Source organism: Zootoca vivipara, chromosome 15 (assembly GCF_965207765.1).
Source record: "Zootoca vivipara chromosome 15, rZooViv2.hap1.1, whole genome shotgun sequence".
NCBI lineage: Eukaryota > Metazoa > Chordata > Lepidosauria > Squamata > Lacertidae > Zootoca > Zootoca vivipara.
In genome coordinates, this window is record NC_142598.1 from 24930122 (window position 1) to 24956784 (window position 26663).

Below are 26663 nucleotides of genomic sequence, written 5' to 3' on the forward strand. Positions count from 1 at the left end.
CATCGTTACAGTTGTCTTATTCCCCTTTCCTTGGAAAAACAAGGAAACAGTGGGGTCACTCAGAGGAGAAGATGGTGAAATGCAAACAGGGGACAGAGAAAGGGCAGAACTCCTCAATGCCTTCTTTGCCTCAGTCTTCTCCAAGAAAGAAAAAAACGCCCGACCTGAAGAATATGGAGCAGATGATTCAGCAGGGGAAACACAGCCCAGAATAAGTAAGGAGGTAGTACAAGAATACTTGGCTAGTTTAGATGTATTCAAGTCTCCAGGGCCAGATGAACCACATCCAAGAGTATTAAAAGAACTGGCAGAGGTGATTTCAGAACCACTGGCAATAATCTTTGAAAATTCCTGGAGAACAGGCGAAGTTCCAGCAGACTGGAGGAGGGCAAATGTTGTCCCTATTTTCAAAAAGGGGAAAAGAGAGGACCCAAACAATTACCGCCCAGTCAGCCTGACATCAATACCAGGAAAGATTCTAGAGCAGATCATTAAGCAAACAGTCTGTGAGCACCTAGAAAGAAACTCTGTGATCACTAAAAGTCAGCATGGGTTCCTGAAAAATAAGTCATGTCAGACTAATCTGATCTCATTTTTTGACAGAATTACAAGCCTGGTAGATGAAGGGAACGCTGTGGATGTAGCCTATCTTGATTTCAGCAAGGCCTTTGACAAGGTGCCCCATGATATTCTTGTAAAGAAGCTGGTAAAATGTGGGCTAGACAATGCTACCATTCAGTGGATTTGTAGCTGGCTTACTGACCGAACCGAAAGGGTGCTCATCAATCGCTCCTCCTCATCCTGGAGAGTAGTGACTAGTGGGGTGCCACAGGGTTCTGTCTTGGGCCCAGTCTTGTTCAACATCTTTATCAATGACTTGGATGATGGGCTTGAGGGAATCCTGAGCAAGTTTGCAGATGACACCAAATTGGGAGGGGTGGCTAACACCCCAGAGGACAGGATCACACTTCAGAATGACCTTAACAGATTAGACAACTGGGCCAAAGCAAACAAGATGAATTTTAACAAGGAGAAATGTAAAGTACTACACTTGGGCAAAAAAAATGAAAGGCACAAATACAGGATGGGAGACACCTGGCTTGAGAGCAGTACATGTGAAAAGGATCTAGGAGTTTTGGTTGACCACAAACTTGACATGAGTCAGCAGTGTGATGCAGCAGCTAAAAAAGCCAATGCAATTCTGGGCTGCATCAATAGGAGTATAGCATCTAGATCAAGGGAAGTAATAGTACCACTGTATTCTGCTCTGGTCAGACCTCACCTGGAGTATTGTGTCCAGTTCTGGGCACCACAGTTCAAGAAGGATACTGATAAGCTGGAACGTGTCCAGAAGAGGGCAACCAAAATGGTCAAAGGCCTGGAAACGATGCATTATGAGGAACGGCTTAGGGAGCTGGGTATGTTTAGCCTGGAGAAGAGAAGGTTAAGGGGTGATATGATAACCATGTTCAAATATATAAAAGGATGTCATATAAAGGAGGGAGAAAGGTTGTTTTCTGCTGCTCCAGAGAAGCGGACACGGAGCAACGGATTCAAACTACAAGAAAGAAAATTCCACCTAAACATTAGGAAGAACTTCCTGACAGTAAGAGCTGTTCGGCAGTGGAATTTGCTGCCAAGGAGTGTGGTGGAGTCTCCTTCTTTGGAGGTCTTTAAGCAGAGGCTTGACAGCCATCTGTCAGGAATGCTTTGATGGTGTTTCCTGCTTGGCAGGGGGTTGGACTGGATGGCCCTTGTGGTCTCTTCCAACTCTATGATTCTATGATTCTTTCCCGCCACCGCCCTCTTCCCCCACTGTTCCCTCCCTCTTCCCTTCCCCTTCGACTTCTCAACCTTTTCTGAGCTTATCCATTTTTTCCTTCTGTGATCTACATACCTTACTCTTTTTTTAAATTTTATTTCTATCAATTCCTTATAGAAAATATAGAGGTGATGGCTGCTGCTTTTTGTTATGTGCACGTCAGGATCCATCACCCGTTTTGTTTTCAATATTGTTGTTGTTGTTATTATTACTATTGCTATTAATAATTGAATTTATATACCACTCTATACCCAGAGGTCTCAGGGCAGTTCACAGAGCAAAATCAAAATATAAAACTACAAAATAGATAATCAAAATAAAAACAACCACATTTTAAAAGGGCATAAGATGTGAATCAAATCAACCAAAGGCCTGGTAAAAAAAAAGGAACGTTTTTGCCAGGTGCCTAAAGCTGTATAATGAAGGTGCCAGGTGAACTTCCCTGATGGAGCCACTGCAGAGAAGGCCCGTTCTCGTGTTGTCACCCTCCAGACCTCTTGAGGAGGTGGAACACAAAAAAGGGCCTTGGAAGATGATCTTAGGTTCCGGGTAGGTTCATTTATATATTGTAGTGGTACCTCTACTTACAAATTTAATGCGTTCCGAACACACACTTGTAAGTCGAAAAAAATTGTAAGTCGAATCCCATAGGAATGCATTGGGAGAAAAAATTCGTAAGTCGAAGCAACCCTATCTAAAAATTCGTAAGTAGAAAAAATCCTATCTAAACCGCATCCAAGATGGCGGACGGAGCTCCATTTGTAAGTAGAAAAATTCGTAAGTAGAGTTATTTGTAAGTAGAGGTACCACTGTAGATACTTAATAACAAGCTGGCTCCTTCATCTGCCCTAGCTGCAACAAAACACATCTCTCCCGTATCAGTCTCTACACAGCCACAACAGGCGCCTTAACCTTCCGAAGGTTTGACTTCACCCACAAAGGCACCCTCCCAACAATGGATGCCAGCATCCATTCCAGGCACTCGCCCAGTTTCCCTTGGAAAATGAAGCAGCCTGCAGCGTCTTAGAAATATGGCTTATTCACACATATTTGCACCTTCAGTGGAGAAGGGTGCGTGCAGAACATTGCGCACCAAGAGGCTCTCGGCCTCTCGCTCTCTCCTTGCTCCCCTCCCCTCCTAGCTTCAGCAAGCCTGGGTCCCAAGTAGCAGGCAGTCGTGGTCCCCGGCCTCTCAGGGAAGCCTCCTCCTGCCAGTGCTGCGTGGAGTCCTGCCTAATTCCCTCCTCCTTGTTCACAGGACACGTTGCCAAAAACGAAAACCCCTGTGCGTAAAAGGACTCCCCACTCCCCCTGTGCAATACGACGTCCACGTCGCCCTGGCCACCCTCCTCCCTTGCTCACCAGCGGCACCTTTTGTATTGTAATCGTGTGGCGACCCCTCCCACACGCCAGCCGCCCAGCACGCGCCCCCGACATCCCGTGCTTGAGGAAAGAGAGACATGGCGAGGGGCGCGCGCGCAAAGGTCGCCGCTGTAGCCACGCGTCTTTTTGTCGGCGGCCACGAGGGGCGCACCGTCCAATGCTTTCTGCGGGCGGGCCGGGCGAGGGCAGCGGCCGCCGTGCGACCAGGAAGCGCCTCTGGGCGGATTTAAGGACGGCTGGGCTGCATTGTAGTTGCTGCCGCCGCCGCCGCTTCGTCCATCTCCCACGGGGAGACCATGCTGGCTTCCCGCGCGCTCTTCGGGAGAGTCGCCGTAGCGGCGCGAAGGGCCACCGCTGAGGTAAAAGGAGAGCCCAAAAGGGGGTGAAAAGGAGCCCGAAGGAGGGAGGGGCAAAGGGCGCAGGATACCAGGCGAGGAGAGGCACCTTAGGGCGCCCTGGCGTTTAGATGAGCTTGCCCTGCAGGCAGAAACCTAGCTGGCGCCGCCTTCTCCAGGGTAGGGGGTGGGGAGAAGCTGCTCCCCCTTGGTTTCCAGCCTGCTAGAAATTCTAGCAGAACTTAAGCAGCCTTAAGGTAGGAGGGGAAACGAGTGGAAGCAGGAAGAGAAGGAGCAAATGTCAATCCATAGAATAATCCCAGCATTGTAGAGTTGGAAAGGATCATCTCGTCCAAGCCCCTGCAATGCAGGAATCTCGACTAAAGCATCCATGGCAGATGGACATTCAACCTCTGCTTAAAAGCCTCCGAGGAAGGAGAGGCCAGAACCCCAAGGAAGGCGGAGGGATGTGATCCGATCACAAGCCTGGGACTGGGCTATGAAGACCTACGGGCCTGGCAAGAACTTGGGAGGCGCTTCCTCTTGTGCCAGACACGTTTCAGAGGTCAGGGTAGCTGCCAGCCTTTGTTGCACTGCGTCTCATGATCTGGGGTTTTGATAGGTATCAAGGGGGGAGCAGCAATGGCAATCCACCACTGTGTTGCTTTTAGCCCATCTGCGTATATGGTGATGTGCATAGCTGCCAAGTTTTCCCTTTTCTCGCGAGGAAGCCTATTCAGCATAAGGGAAAATCCCTTTAAAAAAGGGATAACTTGGCAGCTATGGTGATGTGCATTCAAAAGAAGTATACTTTGCTTCTGGAAAGTGATGGTCTGCCTATTCTAGGACAGGCTTCAGGCTTGTTGGATTTGCTTGTTTTTTTCTTTTTCTTTTTACTACAACCCAACAAGAGCTGGGTGCGAAAGGCAGCTTGGGGGAGAATTTATGGTTTAAGTATGATAAGGAAAACTGAGTTGCAATTAAAGGAAGAGAAACTAAGAAGACGCAGAATCTTGGTGCAAGTCACAATGTAACAAAGGTCTAATTTGAATGAGGAGTAAAAATAAATAAATTCAGGGCTGCCTGGCTTAAATCCAGTCCTTTAACTATCTGTAGTTCAGCACTGTGACTACTGCACTGCAGGAACTCTCTGAAAAGTTGTGTGAAAAAACTGTGGTTTCTTCACAAAACGATGGCTTGCAAAACTGCAGAAAACAAAACTCTGCTTCAACCAAGGCAGGACCCTGCCACGTTTGCAAAAGTGAAATTTTGAATCTTGCAATGTGTCGGTGATAATATCCTGGAAAGAATAATTCCAGGGCAGCTGGGAGGTTCAGCTGTTCTACTCCAGTGATTTCTCCAACTCTTTCTATATTTAAAGTACAGTGGTCCCTCCAGTTGCGCACGGGATCCGTTCCGGAGCTCCAGTCGGATCCCGAGGTGTCTGTTCTGTGCATGTGTGTGGCGGTGCGGTAGAGCGCTTCTGTGCATGCACGTGCGGTGAAACCCAGAAAATTACTTCCGGGTTTGCCATGTTCGCATCCTGAAGGATACGCAACCAGAGGTGTGCTTATCCAAAGGTACCCCTGTACAGCTAACTGATTTATAGCGCTGTGAACCAAGGGAAATCTATAGAGCCCTCTAGACAGAGAGATGCTGTTTCCAGCAGCTTCTCTGGGGTGGGGTGGGGTGGGGGAAGCTGAGCAACAAAGCAAATTGTTCCCTGGAAACCTTACAGAAGAGTACAGCTGAAATATAACATGTTCGTTTATTTCCCTGGAGGTATTGCTGACACTTGGGGGTAGTCTAAAAACAGCAGAGAAGCAGCAATTAATTTCCCACCTTGGTTCTTGCTGGTAGTTGTGAGCACTTTGCAATAAATGACTGCTAGTGCTGGGTTCAGAGCTTGAACTGAGAAGAAAGGGAAACTGACCTTGTGTGTTTTATTTCATTGGGAAACAAGCCCAGTTTGGTCACGTCTGTGTACAGTAGTGTCCTCTCTGGTGTTTTGTGTAGCACTGACTTCTGTGAGCTTAGGAAGGACCAAAGTACAGTTCTTGAAATGCAGCCTGGGCTGCCGTCTCTCTTGAATGCACTCTGGGAAGTAAGACCTGTAGAACTCAAAAGTGATTGAAGTTGCCTTACAGCAAATCAGACCATTGGTTCGTCTAGCTCAGTATTGACTGACTGGCAGTGACACTCCAGGGCTTCAGAGAGGTTTCTCTTCCAGCTCTACCTGAAGATGCTAGGGATAAAATCTCACACCTTCACCGGCATGTGAAGTAGATGCTCTTCCCCTGAGATATGGCTCAGCTAGAGTGGGCAGCTTGGAACTCCTTCCTCTAGACTCTACACAGTTGTCCCTCTGTACACTTAACAGTAAAGTAGATTCAACTGAAGTCATTGCTTTGCATTTAAACTCTGACTCTGAGAGTATAAAGGCTGCAGTCCTAATCATGTCCACTCAGAAGTAAAGGTGTGGGGGGGCGGGGGCGGGGTTCGGACTGCAGATTTTTCTCGTAGTGCTGCTTTTTTCAGTCGTGGAAAGATCAAATGTTGTTTGAGTGACTTCCAGTACAATCGTACCCTGGAAGTCGAACGGAATCCATTCCAGAAGTCCATTTGACTTCCAAAATGTTTGGAAACCAAAGCACAGCTTCTGATTGGCTGCAAGAAGCTCCTGTAGCCAATCGGAAGCTGTGGAAGCCTGTCAGACGTTCAGTTTCCAAAAATAGTTCGTAAACCGGAACAGTCAGCTCCAGGTTTGCGGTGTTCAGGAGCCAAAGTGTTCAAGAACTAAGCTGTTCAAAAACCAAGGTACGACTACTTTTTTATTCATTGACAGCTAATTAAAATTTTAGCTGAGTGAAGCTCAACTAGAATTAGTTTGTGGTCTTGTCTGCTATTGCCATAAGTAATAACAACCGTTCTCTTTCTCTTTGACCCTGTAAATTCACATTGCATGTGCAAACAAAGGATCCTGCAGGCTGCTTTCTTACGTTTCCCCCCCCCCTAAATTATTTTCTTTTCAGGTCTCATCGCCTTTTTCCACAGGGCCCAGGCAAGATGATGGCACATTCTACGAATTTCGTACCTATACTGTTAAGCCAGACAAGATGAAAGACTTCTTGGAACTGACCAGCAAAAACATTCACCTTCGTACAGCTCATTCCCAGATGGTTGGATACTGGACCTCAGAATTTGGGGGACTGAATAAAGCTTTCCATATTTGGAAATATGGTATGCAAAGGTTCTCTACATAGTGCCTTGGGGTTGTAACCGAGCAGCTAAGACTGTTGCTCTGGACCTCCCATGGGGTGTGAATCTACTCAGGTTACTTGAGCAACATAGGAAGAAGCTAAAGAGAGCTCCTATGTCATCAGTGTTGTTTAACAACCATGCCGAAGTTCGCAGCTGGGAAGTGGGCCAAGGAGCATCACTTGGAGGGTAGATTTTGTTGAAGTGTCACCAATTGCTGACTCCCTAGTTCAGGCATCCCCAAACTTCGGCCCTCCAGATGTTTTGGACTACAATTCCCATCTTCCCCAACCACTGGACCTGTTAGCTAGGGATCATGGGAGTTGTAGGCCAAAACATCTGGAGGACCGCAATTTGGGGTTGCCTGTCCTAGTTCATTCCAATTGAGTGCATTTTATTTTGGACCAACTTAATTATTCCAAAGTCACAAGCAGTGCTGGCGAGGCTGGGATCGAGGAGCACATGGCTGTTGCGCCCTCTTTGAGCCACCCTCCCCAGATCCAAACTTTGTAAGACCGTACAGGGAGAGTGGTGTGGGGACGTGGCGACTGTGCGCCCTTTGAGCCCAGCCTTGTGCATCCCTCTCTTTGACATCCCTCTCTTTGGATTGTAGAGAGCTTTGCTCAGAGATCTGCTGTCCGGACAGCATTAGCCAAGGACCAAGAATGGCAAGAAAAATACATGTCTCGAATGCTGCCCTTGTTAAACAAACAAGACAACGAAATTGCGTACCTGGTGCCCTGGTGTGAACTTGGCAGCCCTCCCAAGGATGGTAAACTTTGTGTGTGTGTGTGTGTGTGTGTGTGTGTGTGTGTGTCACAGCTTAAAGCTGTTGACTCACTGCTATTAAACGGTTTTCTTTAATGGGGACTTGTAGATATGTTGGCATCTTTGATTATGTAGACTCCCCCCCCCCGAAGTAATGCAATGGGTTGTCAATCTGTGTTCTGTCTCTGCAGCCATAAGGACTAGAAATAGACTCTTAAAAGGCTGGGGTTTCTTAGAAGCTTGTTAATGGTAGATGAGCTAAACTATATTTGTGCACCTCAGAAATGTGCTGCGGGTACAGATTTTGCCAATTACAGAGCAGTCCAGTGGGGAAGGGGGGGGGAATGGCCTTTTCTCATGCCCCGCCAGGGTCACACTGTTTCACTGCTCCAGAGATAGCATGTCTTCTGTTCTGGGAGTATGTTGAAGGAATGGGAGAGCTGTGAATTCAGTGTCTCTCCTGACGCACCCTTGCCGCATCTCTTTGCCCAGCATCACAGAGAAGCTGGCTGAAAACTTTCCCGTGGCCTTGAGGAACATCTCTTTCTCTCTGCCCTTGGAAAGAAAGATCCAACAGACACCTTCGGGACACTCTCGCAGAAGCTATGGGATTGCAGCTTTAGCCTGTATACAGTGGTACCTCTACTTACGAATGTTTCTACTTACGAATGGAGCTCCGTCTGCCATCTTGGATGCGGTTCAGATAGGATTTTTTCTACTTAACGAATTTTTAGATAGGGTTGCTTCAACTTAGGAATTTTTTCTCCCAATGCATTCCTATGGGATTCGACTTGCCAATTTTTTCGACTTACGAATGTGCGTTCGGAACGCATTAAATTCGTAAGTAGAGATACCACTGTATTTTTATTTTGCACGTTTCATTCTATTTTGCTAGCTAAGGGGCACGGCAAGATGTTATGCAGGGCATTGAATCCCCAACCCGTCAATGCTGAAATCCTGCTAAGCGTTTTTTTCCCTTTTGAAGATCTTGTCAGAATTCGCGCCAGTCACGAAATTGTACCTGCTCAGCCACAAAGGACTAGAATTATTATTATTTTTAGAGTTGAAGACTGAGGTACTCCGGAATCTGTGCTTTCTGGTTTTGTTCAGTTGCATAGCCCTGGTTAGGTTCTTTTGGAGGCCTAATACTAATGAATCCATTTGTTCACGATGCTTTGCTTTCTATCCTGTCTAGGAGTCTATGAGTTGGTGACCTTTCAGATGAAACCGGGAGGACCAGCCGTGTGGGGCCAATCCTTTAAAGCAGCAGTTGGTACTCACATAAAGACAGGACACACCGAACTGATTGGTGTCTTCCACACAGAATATGGACTACTTAACAGAGGTACAATACTTGTCCATTTCAAGTACAAACTTGGGCTCTGTCACCTGGTGGTCTTCTGGCAAAGTACTGTATAATAATAATCAAGCAGTTTTCCTTTTGGATTGGAACTGTCGGTAGCTCTTCCCCGTCCTTGAATCCCATAGGGACTAGAAACCTGGACAGGGGCTGCAAAATTATCTCCCTTATTTGAACGGCGACAGATTTTAGCTCTTCATTCCATTCTTTGGAAGTACGTCTCTGTAACTAATAGTGAAGTCCAGAACATTCACTAATGTTTGTTTGTTTGTTTATTGCATTTCTATCCCCCTTTCTTCTCCAAGCAGCTCAAGGTGGTGCATGTAGTTCTCCTCCTCCTCAATTAATCCCCTACAACAACCCTGTGAGGTAGGTTAGGCTGAGAGGCAGTGAGACTTTTAATCTCAGGGTCGTGGGTTCGAATCCCACGTTGGGCGAAAAATTCCTGCATTGCTGGGGGTTGGGCTAGATGACCCCTGTGGTCCTTTCCAGCTCTACAATTCTATGATAATAAATCCATGGCTGGCCCAGGGTCAACCAGTGGCCAAGTGGCCATTTGAACCCTGTTCTCCCAGGTCCTAGTCCCAACGCTCTAATCAGTGCACCACACTAACTGTACTGCATAAGCACGGCTTTCTAAAATAATCCCTTTCAGCAAAACACTTTTGTGAACGCTTTCCTTATCCGGAGCACAGGATTTCTCAAAACAGCAAAACAGAAAGAGATAGGCAGGTATTTAATTCACAACATAATATAGCTGTAGCTTTTTCTTCCTAGTTCATGTGCTTTGGTGGAATGAAAACTCAGACAGTCGCGCGGCTGGAAGACACTCTGCGCATGAGGATCCCAGAGTAGTAGCATCAGGTAAATGAAAGGTTTCTCTTTCTTTTTTTCTTTTACCATCCTTTAAATCAAAACCCCAGTATTGCTTAAGTCCTCCCTCCCTCCTTCTCTTTTTAACTGTCGGTTTAATTTATTTTCAGTTCGGGAAAGTGTTCAGTTCCTGGAATCGCAGCAGAACTGTCTCCTGGTACCTACAGCATTTTCACCCCTGAAATAGTGTTCTATACCTACGAATGGTGGTTTTCTTTTTTCTTTTTCTTTTTTTAAAAAGTACTTTTAAGTGCTGTCCTAATCCAGCCTTATTGCTGCCCGTTTACAAGGCTGGGTGCAAACCCAATCTCCCATCTTTTATTTCTGCTTCTAGCAACACCCCTCTCCCTTTGTTGGAAGTGCAATGAATGATGGTAGAGGCCACGACCCACCCACTAAACGGGAATTCAGAGCTTACTAAACTATATATAAAAATGGGCTCTCATAAATTCTTTGCATGAGGGCTGTGCTGCTAGCGTAGCTATGAGTTGTGAAGACGGGACAAGACGGGACAATGATGTAAAAGCACTCTGGTGTTGGGAATGCAGGTGAAACTCGGAAAATTAGAATATCGTCGAAAAGTGCATTTATTTCAGTAATGCAACTTAAAAGGTGAAACCAATACAGTATGTGAGATAGATGCATGACATGCAAAGCAAGATATGTCAAGCCTTTATTTGTTGTAATTGTAATTATTTGTCATTAGGTGGGTCAGTTATAAATGGAATGTAATTAATGAAATGTAATAGCGATGTTTATTTTTCTATTATTGTAACTACCGGTATTTGTTTTATTACTGTGGAATTTCCAAAAGAAAGCATTTGTAAAAATAAAAAAATAAGTTGCATTACTGAAATAAATGCACTTTTCGATGATATACTAATTTTCCGAGTTTCACCTGTAAATGGGCAGGGAAGTCAGGGAAGAGAGACCGATTTGTAAACCTCGTCAGCCTTGTGCTGGTCAAAGCAGAAGGTGAGGCTGCTATATAATTCCCCCCTGCCTTTTTTCCCCATACATTGGTGCCTCGCAAGACGAATTTAATTCGTTCCGTAAGTCAATTCACTTTGCGAAAAATTCGTCTTGCGAATTGCGGTTTCCCATAGGAATGCATTGAAATTTCTTTTTTTGCCCATAGGAAGGCATTAATTAAATTTCAATGCATTCCTATGGGAAACCGTGATTCGCAAGACGAATTTTTCGCAAAACGAATTCGTCTTGCGAGTCACCATCAGATGAAAAATTCGTCTTGCAGGGCATTCGTCTTGCGAGGTACCACTGTACTCCCAAACTTGTTTCAGTGGGAAGACAAGTTATGCCAACTCTACAGCTAGCAGAGCTTCCTTCCTTCCTATTCTGGGAGTCATGTCTAGGGAACATGGCAGCTTTGCAACCAAAGCTTCCCCCTGCCCATCCCATCATGACTTCGCTTTAACCTGCAGAGATTTCCATTCCAAAGGAGGGATTCCAAAGCGGAGCTCCTTTTCCGTGGGTGGACCCACCTCTCCACCTGCAGTGGGAAGGGGCCCTTGCTATTGTGCCCTAGGAGAGCTAAAAGTGATTTAAGAGACACAACCTTCCCCCCCCCAGTCTACTGTACATGCTTCTTTTAGTCAAACCCCATTTGCAGGCTTTCAAACTATGCACACGGAGCAAAACGGGAAGAATAGCAAACATCATGTGTAGTGATTTCTTTTTTTCCCAGTTCCACAAGCCCTACAGTTTCCACGTCAGCTGTTCTAAAGCTCAACAGCTGCATCAGCCCAGCGGTGAGATCTATTTGCCTATGATGATATAATTTTCCAATGCTGGCCTAAACAATGTAATTTTTAGGTTTCTCATTAACTGCCTGGCTGCAGTTGGGATAAATCTGGGTCAAAGCAACCCTTGCAGTGCAGTTTACATAGTGGTTGAGTGAATAAGAAACCATGAAGATAACTTTCTCCCCTGCACACACACACACACACACACATTTTTAAATGCAACATGGGAACTCATCTGTCAGTTTCTGTTTCGGGTCCAGCCTGGCTTTTATTACCTTTACAGTACATGGAAAAGTTTACCTCATTCATTTCATGAGCATGGAGCTCTCGCTGGCTGGCTAAAATGCTGAAACTCTGAATTAACTTGCTATTTCTGGAAGCGCCTCTGTTCATTCATCTCTCTTGCACATGCTTGCACACCTGGAACAATCATCTCAAATACCTGGGATGTGAATGTGGAAATGTGAACATTAAAAATGACTTTTTGGAGGGATGTTTATACATACTACTGTGGTCTTGATTTTGTTTTCTGGTGCTTCAGATTTTAGACATAGCATCCTTACTGGAGTGGCTATCTTCAGTTAGGTCAGGGTGGTAAAGTTACTTTAAAAACCCAAGGGTGGGTGGGGTGGTTGTTTTTTTTTTTTGCAGATGCAGGAAGAGTTCATTTACAGATTTCACAAGGGAGAATGATGTAGGGGCGTCCATGTGGCTGAGATCCACCGTCTTTAGGAGCTGAGCTACAGTGGTGCCTCGCTTAACGAATGCCCTGCTTAACGAAATTTCCGCTTAACGAAAGGATTTTTTCGAGCGGAGGTTGCCTCGCTAGACGAATTCGTTTTATGAAAAATTCGTCTAGCGAATCGCGGTTTCCCATAGGAATGCATTGAAATTCAATTAATGCGTTCCTATGGGGGGAAAAATTCAATGCATTCCTATGGGATTCGCTAGACGAATTTTTCGTTATAAGAAAAGACCTGTGGAACGAATTAAATTCGTCTAGCGAGGCACCAGGGACCCAGGTGGTGCTGTGGTTAAAACCATTGAGCCTAGGGCTTGCTGATCGGAAGTTCGGCGGTTCGAATCCCTGTGACGGGGTGGGCTCCCGTTGCTTGGTCCCAGCTCCTGCCAACCTAGCAGTTCGAAAGCACATCAAAATGCAAGTAGATAAATAGGAACCGCTCCAGCGGGAAGGTAAACGGTGTTTCCATGTGCTGCTCTGGTTTGCCAGAAGCGGCTTTGTCATGCTGGCCACATGACCTGGAAGCCAATAATGCGAGATGAGCGCGCAACCCCAGAGTCGGTCACGACTAGACATAATGGTCAGGGGTCCCTTTACCTTTACCTAGCGAGGCACCACTGTACTTAATGATGCAGAGATGAATTTTTGGACTGTGCCACTTCAAATGGCAATGGGGTGGCAGATTTTTTTGAATGTTGCTTTTTACCAGTAAACTTGGAAAAGATTTCTAACTTGTCAACAGATTCGTGCAGTAGTCTTAATAATAAATGCACAATTGTAGACCAGCAACACTTTATTTTTATGCTCGATACAAGGCAATTAACAAATGCCTATTAATACTTCACAAATAGTTATTAGCAATACAAATATATATTCGTTTTTCATGAAAATGTCCATTGAAAAGATTAACTTAATTTGTGTGTGAGGAAAAAATGCTCTAGATTTTTTGCAAAGTTGACAAGGGTATTCCAGTGCAAAAACAGATCCCATTACAGCTAGCATAAAGTGCTTGGAATGAAGGACCAATCGTATTAAAGGGAGAGGAGTTGGAAACTGGGTTGGGAAGAAAGGCATGGTAATAGACGCTTACCATTACTTCTATAAGGAAAAAAGTGTTGATAAGAAAAAGCCTCTACAGCAGTACGGATACTGCAGAGGGATGCAACAACTTTGCCGCACACATACTGAAGTGGTAGGTGTTCTTAACACAGTTCCATGATCAGTGGTTTTGTATCACAATGTGTTTCGCACGGAGGATAACCCCACAAAAAGCTTGCGTAACAGGACTGATTTTGAAGCAACTGTACCATATTATACACAGCGCTAAGTGTTCAATATGAGGTCAAAGCTAGTCTGGATCCCCACTCCTGCCAGGAAGCACTGCTAAGAACTCGTTTCTCATGAAAAGAGTTAAGCACGTGTTCTTGCAAACAATTAAGATTTACAGTGCAGTCCTCTCTACATGTCTCTCGTTTCAAACTCTTGCTGCAACCCTATACCATTTGCATGGGAGCAATTGTCACTGAACTCAAATGAGACAGACTTCAGAGTAGACATGTAGAAGAGCTTGACCTCTGTTTGGACTGGTCCTTGGGCAAAATTGCAAGTATTATCCTAAATAGTACATTAAAAGAGCACTTTGTTTATATTATGCCCGGAGAGGCTGACCATTGTGTACAATCAGTTAAGCACTCTTGTGCGTCAGCATTGCCAAACAGCAGAGTATTAACTATTCATAGTATCCTCTGCGGAAAAAAAAGAGAAGCACCTGGCATTGAGTTGTGTGAGCTGTAGGCATTTTGTGACTAGTGGCTGGGATGGAAAGGGATGTTAAAGGATGATGAGAGGCGTTTGGGCATACTCTAGCAAAAGCTAGTTGTATGGGCACTCAGGACATGGTTTCTAAATAAAGGTGTAGGATCCAGACACCAGTCCTGTTTGCTTTCAAGACCTTTGCTGTAACTAGCCTTTTCTGCTTTGTGCTGTCGTGTTGGAATATGGTCATGGTCATGTTGCATGCATGACGATGTTTGGCAAACTCCAGTTTTTGTTTAAAAAGTCCAGTTACACAAAGAATTGCCCACAGCCATTTCCCCACTCCCCACTCCGCCCAACCTTGCATAAAAGTACCTACTTGATTGACCTTTTTTTCTAAAACAAAACATTCTGATTGCTTCCCAAGTGAGCAACTGTTTTGCAAATCACCTTTAAAAGACCCCTTCATCATATTTTTCAGTTGATTCAGTCTAGTTAACTTTTTGCCTGGGATTGCCACACCTAAACTGGGGTGTTTTCTTTCAATCTCCAGCTCGCAGCAGGAGATTTGTCGACAGGTGTGCCACCCAGCAGGTGAGGGGGATGGGATAGAGGAAGGACTGCAAAGGGAACAAGTGGCAGCAATGTCCACCATGCATCAGAGAAACATGGCTTAACTTCTAATGTGGGAAAACCTATCACAGTACATTGTATGATTACCGAAACTGGGTAAAGAATTGCTAGGCTAGAAAAAGAAATGTGACTGTTTGTACACATGATGGCGACTTAATCTAGGTTCTAGACACTTGGCGTGATATAGACCCAAGACTGAAATTGATTTGATACTTTGGGACAAGGGAGGCACGACAGCATCTCCATACATCCCCAGAAGGTGCCAGGTCACATTTAAATAATACTGTTGCAATGAAAACAGACGTATCGAACGTGATTCTTAATAAAAGCTGAAAACAGCAACGGCTTTATGAAAGCAGAGTGGAAGAACGAGCAATTGGTCACCATACCATTGGGATAGAAATCCTCTCAAATGTTTCCATGGTTGATTGTTAATTCTGCCGCACCCTAATAAGAAACTAAGTGTATTGTTGTCGTTTTATGCATGTTTTGAGGTGGTGTGCTTCACGGCCCGCTGATAAGGCAACGGTGATCCTCCTTCTCGTCCCCATAAACTTGTGTAGCTAACGGGGCCCAACTGCTAATACTTAATTAAGGCCACAGCAATGCATTACGTGGTGACGAATTGGCACTGGTTTCACTGGTACACTCATTGCCAGCAATGGATGTTGCACCACAGCAATTCCACCCGCCCTCTGGAAGGGCAATGCATGCCTTAAAATGGCAAATAAATAATTACTGGCCAAGAATCCTCTGAGCAGTTGTTGCGCTACCCCTGGCCGGGAAACGTACTAAGTAGAAACAAGCAGGAGCATGGCAGAAGACCACATAGCAGGAAGTGGCACTATACCAGAATTTCACAGAGTTATTATAACGAAAGAACAACTAGATTCAAGTCTTTCACTAGAGAACAGTACAACAAGGCAACATCTCCAAGAGGCACTGCCTCCATAATGGAATATTGATTTCTTTGCATTGGGTTGCATTGCATCAAATGGTTACTAGTAAAAAAACAAACACGTTCAGTTTTATTTCCTTCCTCTCTGTTTCTTCTCTTGTCTCTTTGCTCGTGGGACGATCTCCCCACTATGGCACAGAAAGGATGTCTGCCTTCGCCTTTCTGCTCAGAACGGCTGCTGCACCCTTCGCAACAGGGCTGCTGCTCATACATAGCTTTCTTTCACCTTTTCATCTTTCAAAAAGGAAGTCAGAAGTGAGACATCTACAACAGTCTGGTTTTTGTGCAACGACAAGTCCTTTGTGTGGTCATCATCACTTTGGTCCTTGGCGAAGTTTACAAATACCTGAGAGGGAGAAAAGGTAGGAAGACTAGGATGAGTTGTTGACATTTTTATTATTATTGGGATATATCCCTCTAAGCTTTGCCCACTAAAGTTAGTCATGCCCATTAAATTCAATGGGTCCTGTTCTACTTTCGAATCCAGATCAGGTTGCAGCACACATAAAACACAGCACACCATCATAATACACTGTCAGGATGCTGCCAAAGGCTCCCAGCTGGTTGCCCAGGAAAGTATAAAGACAAGGAAAGGTTTCTTATCATCCTTTTTTATTTCAGTATTTACAGAGAGAGGCTATAGAACCCATCCTCTTGGATAATGGCATTGTCCCAAGTGAATCTCCACTCCCCATCCCTCCCACTTCCCCATTCATCATCATCTCTACAGGTGCTGCTACGTGCCCTCTGTCTTTGAGCTCTTTACTCTCCTACTTTTAAGGCTCGCCAGGTTCTGGGTCTGGAATGCTTTCTAATGACAACGTGTCAGCTGGGTGTTGTTGTTCTGGCTCTCCTTTGATTTCCCAACCTTCCCCCTCTGAGCTGTGATCTCCTGCAAACCCCTGTTGTAAATCTATACTGTCTTCCTCTTCCTCCTCCCTGGAAGGGTCAGGATGGGAAGTCAGTCTCCACCATTCCTCCTCCTCTGCCCAGTCCCCAACATACACACACACAAAATTATTGGAACAGTTGCTAAACATTAAAACAAGGAGAAATTTAAACAGAAAAGTACACATTGAAATGAGTACAGAAAAAAGGCCAGTCTTCAGGTTCTGGCGAAAGATACTCTAAGGCAGAGCTTTCCGAACTTCTCACATTGGTGACACACTTTTCAGACATGCATCATTTTGTGGCACAGTAATTCAGTTTTACTCGCAAACCGGAGGTTCAACTAACCCCTTATAAGAGATATGGACACATATTGTTCCCCCACACCTACACACTGCAGCCGACACACTAATGTGTCGTTACACACAGTTTGGAGAGCTCTGCTCTAAGGGGATGTGAACTGGTTCACACATGCAAGTAGGTCATCAAGTGAGCCATACACACGTGGAACTTCACCACATGCTTCTCATGGAACAGTAATTCCCCAGAGTTCCTCCACAGCTAGGCCCTGTGAAAGGGGCTACACGTATCTTCCTTCTGCCAGCTGTGGTTTGGGTGGGCTGTGCCAAACATCATGGAGGAGGGACGTGGTGCTTTGCAACATTTCTGCGATGACGAATGGGCTAGATAACTTTGCATGACCAGGGCTGAAATTGTCCAAGAAGGAGAGGAGCTTTTTTGGGGGGGAGGGGGTGGCATCTCCATGATGATACACCACCGCAGATGCCTGAGGGCCAAATGTGACTCTCCGGACCTATCTGTCTGGCCCTCTGAACTCTCCTGGACTCACAAATCCTACAAAAAGCAACTTAAGCGCCTCTGGGTTTCCACTCAATATGAGCTCTGCTCTTAAGATATGAGAGGCACTGTAAACTTACTTGGTCAAGTGTGGTCTGTGAAACGGAGTAGTCTTCTATGTGGAGTCTCTTTTTGTTCTGGGAGAGGATGCTAAATATCCGAGCCAGAGAAGACTGAGAGGAGGGCAGCTGGTACTGCAGCATGTTGCAATGCTTCTCCTTCAGCACACTGCCCGGGAAGGCGAGCTCAAAGAAGTCTTGAACAGGCTTCAGGTCAGGGTTTGCCCCTGCTATTCGCACTATGATTGTGTAGCCATCTCCAAACCTGGAAAAAAACAAGTGCGGGACTTTCAACAGAGTAGCCTTCAAAAAAAAAGGAGCGTTTCTATTCCTGTAGCTTAAAAACACAGTAGATGTGGACTTCCGGTCTGCCGCCAGCTCCGATCGGCAGGATTTGTCTCGGCTCTGAGACAGCCCGACTCCGCGAGGGGGGGGGGAGCCGCGGGGGCGACGCGGCTCCCATAGAACCCCAAATTGGGCTTTTTGGGGGCGAAAGCTCAGCAGTGCTCCGATCGCAGGCCCCTTCACTGCCCGGTAAGCTCGGAAATAGCCCCGGAGAAAGTGGAGATAGGCGCCGCGGGAGCCATTTTGAGTGTCATCTTACCCTCGCGGGGGGAAGCCCTGATACCGACGGAGGAGAGCGGCGGATTCTTCTAAAGTAAGAACCCAATCATTGGATTTATACAAACCTTTGGCATTTAATTGGATCTGAATTGGCAAGACGGGTTAATTTAAAAAGGAAGTCGATTACCCCTCCTCTGAGAGACAGTGAGACAGTAAATCAGCCCTTGGCTGTCATAAAAGTTTAGTTTTAATTTACCAGGAAGTGGACTTAGAAACTCCCCAGCTGCAGGCGCAGGGGAGAGAATTGACGCTAACAGGATTGCCTGCAATTGGGATTAATTTCAAAGAAAGTCCCTCTGAAAGTTGGACCCGGGTCCCTGGACAGGTCAGTGAACGGACCTTGAGAATAATAAAGCAATTAAGAAAATTGGATTATAAATATTTGATCTGGAATTGAGTAACTGATGATATTTAAAAAGTGTCGTTGAAACGTGGATAATGATTTTAAGAAACATTTGATGACAATGGAGTTTTATAAAGAAGATGGAATATACTCAATCCAATAAAAAATGGCGAGGAGAAAGTTGGAATTTGATCCCTGCCTTTACCCGGATGCACAAATAATTAGAGCCACATGAAACTCGAGATGCCTGAGAACGACCCAGCCATAACAACATCACAAGACTTTGTTTGGCAAAAGATTCTCGCTGTGCTTTCGGACATTAAACAGGTGTTAAAGCAAGACAATGAACAACTGCAGGAGCTTAACAAATCATGGAGAGACAGAGACAGCGCAAAAGACTTACAACCACAAATTTTAGAAGAAGAGGAACATGAACAACATAGTGCTCCACAAGTGGGAGATGTGGGGCAAGATATAGATTCTTCACAAGGAGTCCTCAAAAATGAAACAGTGGACACCGCTGAACTCCTAGTGAGAGAAGGAGTTCAGGGCAAAAGCTGGGAACTGGAAGGAAAAAGGAGGGGGGGGGGAAGATAGATGTGGAGACTGACAATGTAAATATTTGGCTCCAAGATGTAGAGGGGGAAAAGAACGCAAAGGAAGAGGAGAGGGATTGGGCAACAGGTCTTGATGGGAAGGGGTGGCAGAAGATGGGGAGAGAATACTGGGGGTGGGTCTGGGAAAATGTGGGAATAGGATGAATAAGTGATAAATATTCTTAATGGACTGATATGTATGGCATGATCTGGGTATGATCAATGGAATTCATTGAAATGTCTAAGGGATTTGGTTACAGCAGTAGGGGGGATGTGATAAATTGATTAGTGAGAAGGAAAGAGGCTAGATTTTTATAATCCGAAAAAAAATATTCTTGGTAAAAAATAATAAGTTAAGGGAAGAGTTAAAAGTTTGTAGAATTGAAATAGAGTTGAAATAAGTTTGGATATTGGAAATATAAAATTGAAAGTATAGATTTATAAATATGAGTATTACGTGTAAAGTAAGAAAGTTAATTTTGATTATTATGAAGGGATGAATTATTATTGTTAAAACTGTCCAATTGATAATTAATAAGGGAATCAGAGTGGGGGTAGTCGGGGAAGTCTAGATGGTTATGAAATGATTTAAATTAAGAAGTTTAATTTCTATTTTTGTGTTTTGTTTTGTTTTTCCTCTCTTTTTCGCCTTTTTTTATTTTTTCTTATCTTTTTTGGCCTTGTTTTTTTAGGCTTTTTTTGTTTTTTGTTTTGTCTTTTGGTTCTATGAAGGAAATTGGAATTAGGATGTATTTACAGTGATGTTGTTAATGGAAAATAATAAAAATTATTTGGGGAAAAAAAACACAGTAGATGTTTGGTAAAGATCTTAACAGAAGTAGAATAAACACAAGATTATGCAGGAGAGCTTCAACTGATTTAACTTTTAGGCTAACCAACTAACAGCACGATTGTATACATCAAAGGTCAGCAAACTTTTTCAGGAGGGGGCCGGTCCACTGTCACTCAGACCTTGTGGGGGGCCGGACCCCCCCTTCCCGAAAGCACCCTCACTCCTGAAAGGCCCCCCCCCGCCGATGCCACTCACGCCACAGCTGCCGCCACTTCCTCTTCGGCAGCGTCGGCGTCCTCTGTCTCGGCGGAGTGCAGAGCCCATGCTGCTGGCCTGGGCGGCATAGGCAGCCTCCGTGCCGGTGCCACTTCCTTCCCGCTCAGCCACGTCCACTCGGCCGCCTCAGCGGGAAGGAGGGGGCAGCACCCAGATGTGTCCGTGGCTTTTGATTGGCTGCAGGAGCTTCCTGCAGCCAATCAGAAGCCACGCTGCGTTGTGGAAGTCATCCTCCATGCCGCGCCTTTGTGCGGGGACTGACTGAGTGGGCGGCAGGGTCCACAAGGTTCGCGGGGCGGATTAACGAGCCTGGTGGGCCGTATCCGGCCCGCGGGCCTCAGTTTGCCGACTCTGGTATACATATTTACACTGGTACCTCGGTTTACGAACTTATCTGTTCCGGAAGTCCGTTCTTAAAATGAAGCCGTTCTTAAACCAAGGTGCGCTTTCCTGAATGAAGCCTCCCACCGCCAGTGCCCTTCCACCGTTCAGCTTCTGTTCGTAGACCGAGGTAAAGTTTGCAAACCGGGACACTACTTCCGGTTTTGCAGAGTTCATAAACTGAATAGATCATAAGCAGGGCTGACTAGTTCATAAACAGTGGTAAACCAAGGTACCACTGTACTGAGAAGCAAACCGCTTGAGTTCAAGGGAAGTTCAAAGTGGGCATAGCATGCCTCCCCAAGTTTAAATTGATTATTAATCAACGGGGGCTAATTTTAAATTGGCAGGACAGTGAGGTAAGGGCAACCAGGTTAATTTTTGAGGCTATTTGGTTCTGGTGTGAGATGGGGGGGGACACATTAATGATGACTTTTTCTCTTAACTAAAAACAGTTAAGTACCTAAAGCATCATTGTTTTCAAAAAGGTGCTGATAATGTTTTGATTTTGATTATGCAAATGCAAACAAATGTAATCAATTAATTTATCAGATGGTCCAGAACAGACTTGAAAATAAGTACAGTTACACCTATTTGTTGGCTGCATGCAATCTATTCTGAAGCAGATTCTGGGAATGCTCTCATGAGCTATCTTGGTGCGTCCGACTGTGCAAAGGCAGCAAGCATAAAGCCGTGGCTTACCTGTTCTTCAGGTGCTGTACGCTGCCAAGGCACCTGAACCGCCCATTGACCATGATCGCCATTCGAGTGCACAGGGCCTCACATTCTTCCATGCTGTGGGTAAGAGAACAAGTGAGTTAAATTGCGCAAATAAAGGTTCCGGCAAGTTTGCGAAATCACTTTTGCATGGCAGAGTTTTACAACCTCAAACAAACGGAAGACCTGGATATGCAGGCTTTAGAATCTTTCACGCTAGAAGCTGTGTTCTTTCAAAAAGAGAGAGCAATTGTCCTTCCAACTAGCTCAATATTGCCAAGTCTGGCTGGCAGCAGCTCCGCAAGGTCTAGTTTCAGGTCTTTGGCACCTTCCTAGCTGAGACAGAAATATCTCAGGACAGGAATGTGCTCTACCACTAAGTGACAAGACCTTGATACTTAAGAACAGGCACCCCCAACCTGCGGCCCTCCAGATGTTTTGGCCTACAACTCCCATGATCCCTAGCTAACAGGACTAGTGGTCAGGGATGATGGGGACTGTAGTCCAAAACATCTGGAGGGCCGAAGTTTGGGGATGCCTGCTTAAGAATAATAATTATTATTATAACGTCTGAAACAGCTACCATCAGCTGCTATTTTTCTTCATTTCCTGTACAACTACTAAGCTCTCTTTTTCCCTTGTATGGATATGTTTTGTTACTTGAATTTAAAAAATCAATTTAAAACAGAGTATGAAAAGAAAAAGAATATTCAGTACTGTGTGTGTCCGCCTGGAGTTTTTGTACAATTTACACTAAACCAAGCCAAAACTAAACATGTCTCATTTATTTCGATGAAAGGGATTTTAGCATCCATGCTATGTTCCCAGTGGACTCAAATGGCGTTTTAAACAGCTTATATAGCTAGATGATGACAGCTCCTTTTTTTTTTTGGTCACAATCCACTTGCAACCGAAAACAAAACAGTGACTGAAATGGCAGCTAAGAGCTCCCCCACCCTGCTTACCTGTGAGATGTAAGGACCACAGACCTTCCCTCCTTGATGACGCTCAAGGCGCAGTTCCAAAGGAATCGGCGGGCCTTGGGGTCCATTCCTGTGGTCGGCTCATCCTGCAGTTGAGAAATAATAAATTAGCACTGATCTCGCCAGAGCACCATTTCATGATGATAAGCTCCATCACGCCTTCTTCTCTCCCTCCGCAACCCATCACGGAGCAGGGCTCATTCCATCAGCTTTGCCAAAAGACCAGCTGCATTGGTGCCTCCTTGACCCTGAGCTGTTTCCCGTGGCAGCTGGACATTATAATAACCACTATGTATTTATTAAGTATGGAAGTGAGAGCTGGACCATAAAGAAGGCTGATCGCCGAAGAATTGATGCTTTTGAATTATGGTGCTGGAGGAGACTCTTGAGAGTCCCATGGACTGCAAGAAGATCAAACCTATCCATTCTGAAGGATATCAGCCCTGAGTGCTCACTGGAAGGACAGATCGTGAAGCTGAGGCTCCAATACTTTGGCCACCTCATGAGAAGAGAAGACTCCCTGGAAAAGACCCTGATGTTGGGAAAGATGGAGGGCACAAGGAGAAGGGGACGACAGAGGACGAGATGGTTGGACAGTGTTCTCGGAGCTACGAACATGAGTTTGACCAAACTGCAGGAGGCAGTGGAAGACAGAAGTGCCTGGTGTGCTCTGGTCCATGGGGTCATGAAGAGTCGGACACGACTAAACGACAACTAGAATTGCCTTTTAGCAGAATACACATTGCTGATGTGAGCGCCACCCTACTCACCAGGAACACCACAGGCGGCCCTCCGATTAGGGCCATGGCAGTTGACAGCTTGCGCTTGTTCCCACCACTGTAGGTGCCGGCACATCTTTCTGCATACTTCACAAGGCCCAGTTTGCGAACAGCCCATTCACCGACCTGCCAGATAGGAGGGCAACATGAAGAGAGAAGAACAACCTCCAGGCTCGGTGCAGCTTTAAAAAGCTGCCGTTTGCGACTCCAGAGTCCTACTTAGTTTTATCAGTCTGTTATATATTCCAGGCCACTCAGCACAGCAAACAAGACTGAAGCACCTCCAGGTTCTTTAAGGTTGGAGACTTGACAACAGCTTTGTTTCTAAAGAAAGTTGTAAGTGGCTCAGTTCACTTCCCACGGTGTATTTGCATCTTCCTTTTCACCCACTTCTGCCTCTGTTCAATTGGAAACCATTAAAAGAACACCCTGTGTTGTGTAAGTGGCTTGATGTACATCAGAATAAGTGGGGGTCTCTTTTTCAAGCTGCCTTTGATCCTCTGAAAAACATGACTGTCTATATACAGTCAAAGGGAGCTGATGACACAGCCAGAATGTTATTCACATCAGGCTATTCCACAGCATTGCTGTTCTGCAAACATTCCTATTGTGTGTGCACGGCACCGAAAATTGCGTCTGTGCATGTCCGTGGTGCCGGAAATCGCTTCTGCCCATGCCCAGATGCTGAAAACCACACCTGCGCAGAAGCAATTTTCGGCGTCTGGGCATGCACAGAAGCAATTTTCGGTGCCGCAGACATGCACAGATGCGATTTCCAACATCTGGGCATGCGCAGAAGCGATTTCCAGAGCCACAGAAGAGAGTCCTGGTGCTGCGCTGTGCCGGTTTAGCGCAGCGCGTGGGGACTCCCTGAGTGGGCGGCTCAGTTCGGGGGTGGCTCATGGGCCGGTTAAGTGACCCTCATGGGCCGCTTCTGGCCCATGGGCCTTAGGTTGCTAACCTCTGCTTTAGATCATTGTTGCAAACTGCAACATGCTTCTGGTGAAGCAAGATAGAAATGTTTTAAAGTAAACAGACATAAATGCCCTCCCCCATCACCAACCCTATGGAGTTTGTTGCTGTAAGTAATTAGCATTGGTGGTACCCGTCCTGCCGCCTTGATTTTTTTTACCTTGCAGACTTCTTTCTCAGGGACCCCTCTTAAGAGTGCAAATAATTCCAGGTGTTCTCTCCCCGTCAGCAGCTCATTTATGGCATCAAACTGAGGGCAGTATCCCATATTCTGGTGGACGTCTTGGATGTTAGACAAAATACTGCAACAAGAGAAGATGAAGATCTTGAGTGGTTTGCTAGTGGTTTAGCACAGGGTGGATTGTGGCGCACAGACCAATTGGAAATTATCAGACGTTGGCAGCTAATGCAAATAAAATAAAATACCACTACACGGAATTAAGTTAGAATTTTAAAAGGATGTATTGGAAGTGCTAAACAGACTGTTCAACAAAACTGTGCCGCTGGCAACAACCTTACTAATGTCAATCAAGACTTTTGGAAATGGTGCATTTCGATACGGATTTTATGATCATGGTGTTAAATTCTCTGCCTTTCCTTCTGGCTCATGTTAATGAACAGAGCTGCCAAACATTATGAATTGGGAAATGAAAGCACATTTGCATAACTCTAGTTTTTCTAGCCCCAGGGAGGGGCAAGAGTTGTGCAGAGTACCAAAGCCACAACTGAAAATCTTATTCAGCCACCCTCCAGGCTCCTAAACTTTTAGCACCTACAGTTGCAAGTTATGGACTTGCAAACTTGAAGACCTTGAGGACTAGCCTCATTTTATTCGATGAAATGTAATTTCATTTCATGCAGTGCAAGTCTCTGCTGAAACGAGCCCCACTTTGAATTTTGTGGGATTTGTTCCCAGGGACTACGTCTAGGACAGAAACCATTAAAAAAAGTTAGGCAGCCAATATTATATTCTACACTTTTCCTGCACTCCTTCAGAATCTTGGCATGCACACAGCTGTGGCCTAAGCCGTGTTCTGATCACTGGAGATCCTACTGATCCCTTCTTTTGGCTTCCCAGATTTCACTGGCTGTGACAAGCTGAACTTCTCAGCCTAGAAAATCATGATAAATAGTGTGACCAATACCAAGTTTTTCCCTTGCATGGAATACATATAGTAACCATGAGAATGTCACTGCCCCAACAGTGCAACACAATCTAGCCTTACAGACCAAGCGAGTGGAAATGAAATCACATTTGCTCTGAAAGTGCAACAGACAGAAAGGCTTTCTGCAGAAGGAGCCGCCATTTCTTTCCATACCTGTTGCCCTTAAGGAAAGCATCTCCTCCTGTAACATCGGTGTCTCCTGTCAACATCTTGAAAGTGGAGGATTTGCCAGCACCATTCACACCCAGGAGTCCAAAGCACTGCAAACATTAAAAAAGACCTGATCAGCACATGCATGCCCCATTCATCTCTCACACACCCCTTGCGCTGTTGCAGTTGGTGATGGTGGGAGATTCCGTGGCAGGGAAACGGCCATTTTATTTTTAGCCGAGGGAGCTTGTGCTGGCCAGAGTAGAAGATGTTTGTGTGGCATTTCCAGTCTCCCCAAGAAGAGCCACAGCTCATCTGCCTCCCATCTTGCGCAATGTTCCACTAAATACAAGCAAACGACGACTTGGAAATCTTACCTCTCCGGGTGGAATTCCGATGCAGATCCTATCCACAGCAGGCTTTCGTTTCATTCTGTATACCTGGAATGAAGAACAGAAATTTGCTCATAGCTGGCAACAACTAAGCTTTGCATCCTCTACCAGTGCATTTCTCTTCTTCGGCCAAATCATTAGTAGGGCCTCTGCCTTTAGTTCAGCTTCTCAAAGGACCTCCAGATTTTGTCCTATTTGTTTGCAAATTCAGCAAATCCCAGCAAGTGCATATGGGAAAAAAGCACTTATGTGATCGATGAATGCATGAATGGGGCCATACCAACTAATCCAGGCACCCCCAAACTCAGCCCTCCAGATGTTTTGGGACTACAGCTCCCATCATCCCTAGCTAACAGGATCAGTGGTCAGGGGTGATGGGAATTGTAGTCCCAAAACATCTGGAGGGCCGAGTTTGTCTATGACTGAACTAATCCCTACTAGTGGCAGACTTTGGACTCTCAAATTTCAGCAGCACTCTGTGAGATGATAAAATTTGGTGCACACACCCACCCCACACTCTGTTCTGCATTGTTGTTGTGGCACCTAGTGCAGTTGAACCGGTCACGCTACCCTAAAACCGCCTCTGTCCCTAGCAACACTGATGTCAGGAAGTAGGGCAATCATCTGATGTGCATAGTGTTGGAAGGCAGAGCTAGTTAGCATAGCCCTGCTCATACGTTGAGTCAATGAGTGAGAGGTTCTTTCTGTTTGAAATGCAGACCATTATCAACAGCGGCAATCCCTTTTGATTCTAGGGAATGCATTAAATACAGAGTGAACCCAATGAATTTGGGGTGTTGTGGAATGGTCGCTATCAACACTTGCTCCATAATTTCAGGCATCCGAATTTTAATATATATATATATATATATATATATATATATATATATATATATTTAAAATATTGTCGTGTAGATATTTCTGTAAAGGCTTGGTCCTCATGATAATTGGATATGACTATGAATTTCAGGCATCCATCAGCCTTTTAGCAGAATACTAATTGTACAGAAGCACCATTGGGTGGGTTGCTAGGCCC

At 45.3% G+C, this 26663-nt stretch overlaps 2 protein-coding genes across 5 annotated transcripts in view; one reads left to right on the forward strand and one right to left on the reverse strand.

The window, feature by feature from the left end:
• The first annotated feature begins 3254 nt into the window (after positions 1-3254).
• Positions 3255-12067, forward strand: LOC118097764 (protein NipSnap homolog 3B). Of its 2 annotated transcripts, none has more exons than XM_035140977.3 (6): positions 3255-3564; positions 6573-6780; positions 7412-7570; positions 8762-8911; positions 9704-9790; positions 9910-12067. In XM_035140977.3, exons 1-6 carry the CDS (start codon positions 3502-3504, stop codon positions 9984-9986), a joined length of 744 nt encoding a protein of 247 aa, XP_034996868.1. In that variant the 5' UTR covers positions 3255-3501; the 3' UTR covers positions 9987-12067. The 2 variants fall into 2 exon arrangements, with proteins under 2 accessions (XP_034996868.1, XP_034996867.1); XM_035140976.3 differs by lacking the exon at positions 3255-3564 and adding an exon at positions 3792-4105.
• Positions 12068-13079: 1012 nt separating this feature from the next.
• ABCA1 (ATP binding cassette subfamily A member 1) overlaps positions 13080-26663 on the reverse strand; it is a 106773-nt gene continuing 93189 nt past the window's right edge. For all 3 annotated transcript variants that reach the window (XM_035097200.3, XM_035097202.3, XM_035097201.3), the window contains 8 exons: positions 25613-25675; positions 25239-25345; positions 24080-24221; positions 22939-23073; positions 22151-22254; positions 21171-21263; positions 17477-17720; positions 13080-15996 (listed from right to left, as the gene is read on the reverse strand). In XM_035097200.3, coding sequence (XP_034953091.1) covers positions 15856-15996; positions 17477-17720; positions 21171-21263; positions 22151-22254; positions 22939-23073; positions 24080-24221; positions 25239-25345; positions 25613-25675 — 1029 coding nt within the window. In that variant the 3' untranslated portion in view covers positions 13080-15855. The remainder of the gene's footprint in view (positions 15997-17476; positions 17721-21170; positions 21264-22150; positions 22255-22938; positions 23074-24079; positions 24222-25238; positions 25346-25612; positions 25676-26663) is intronic.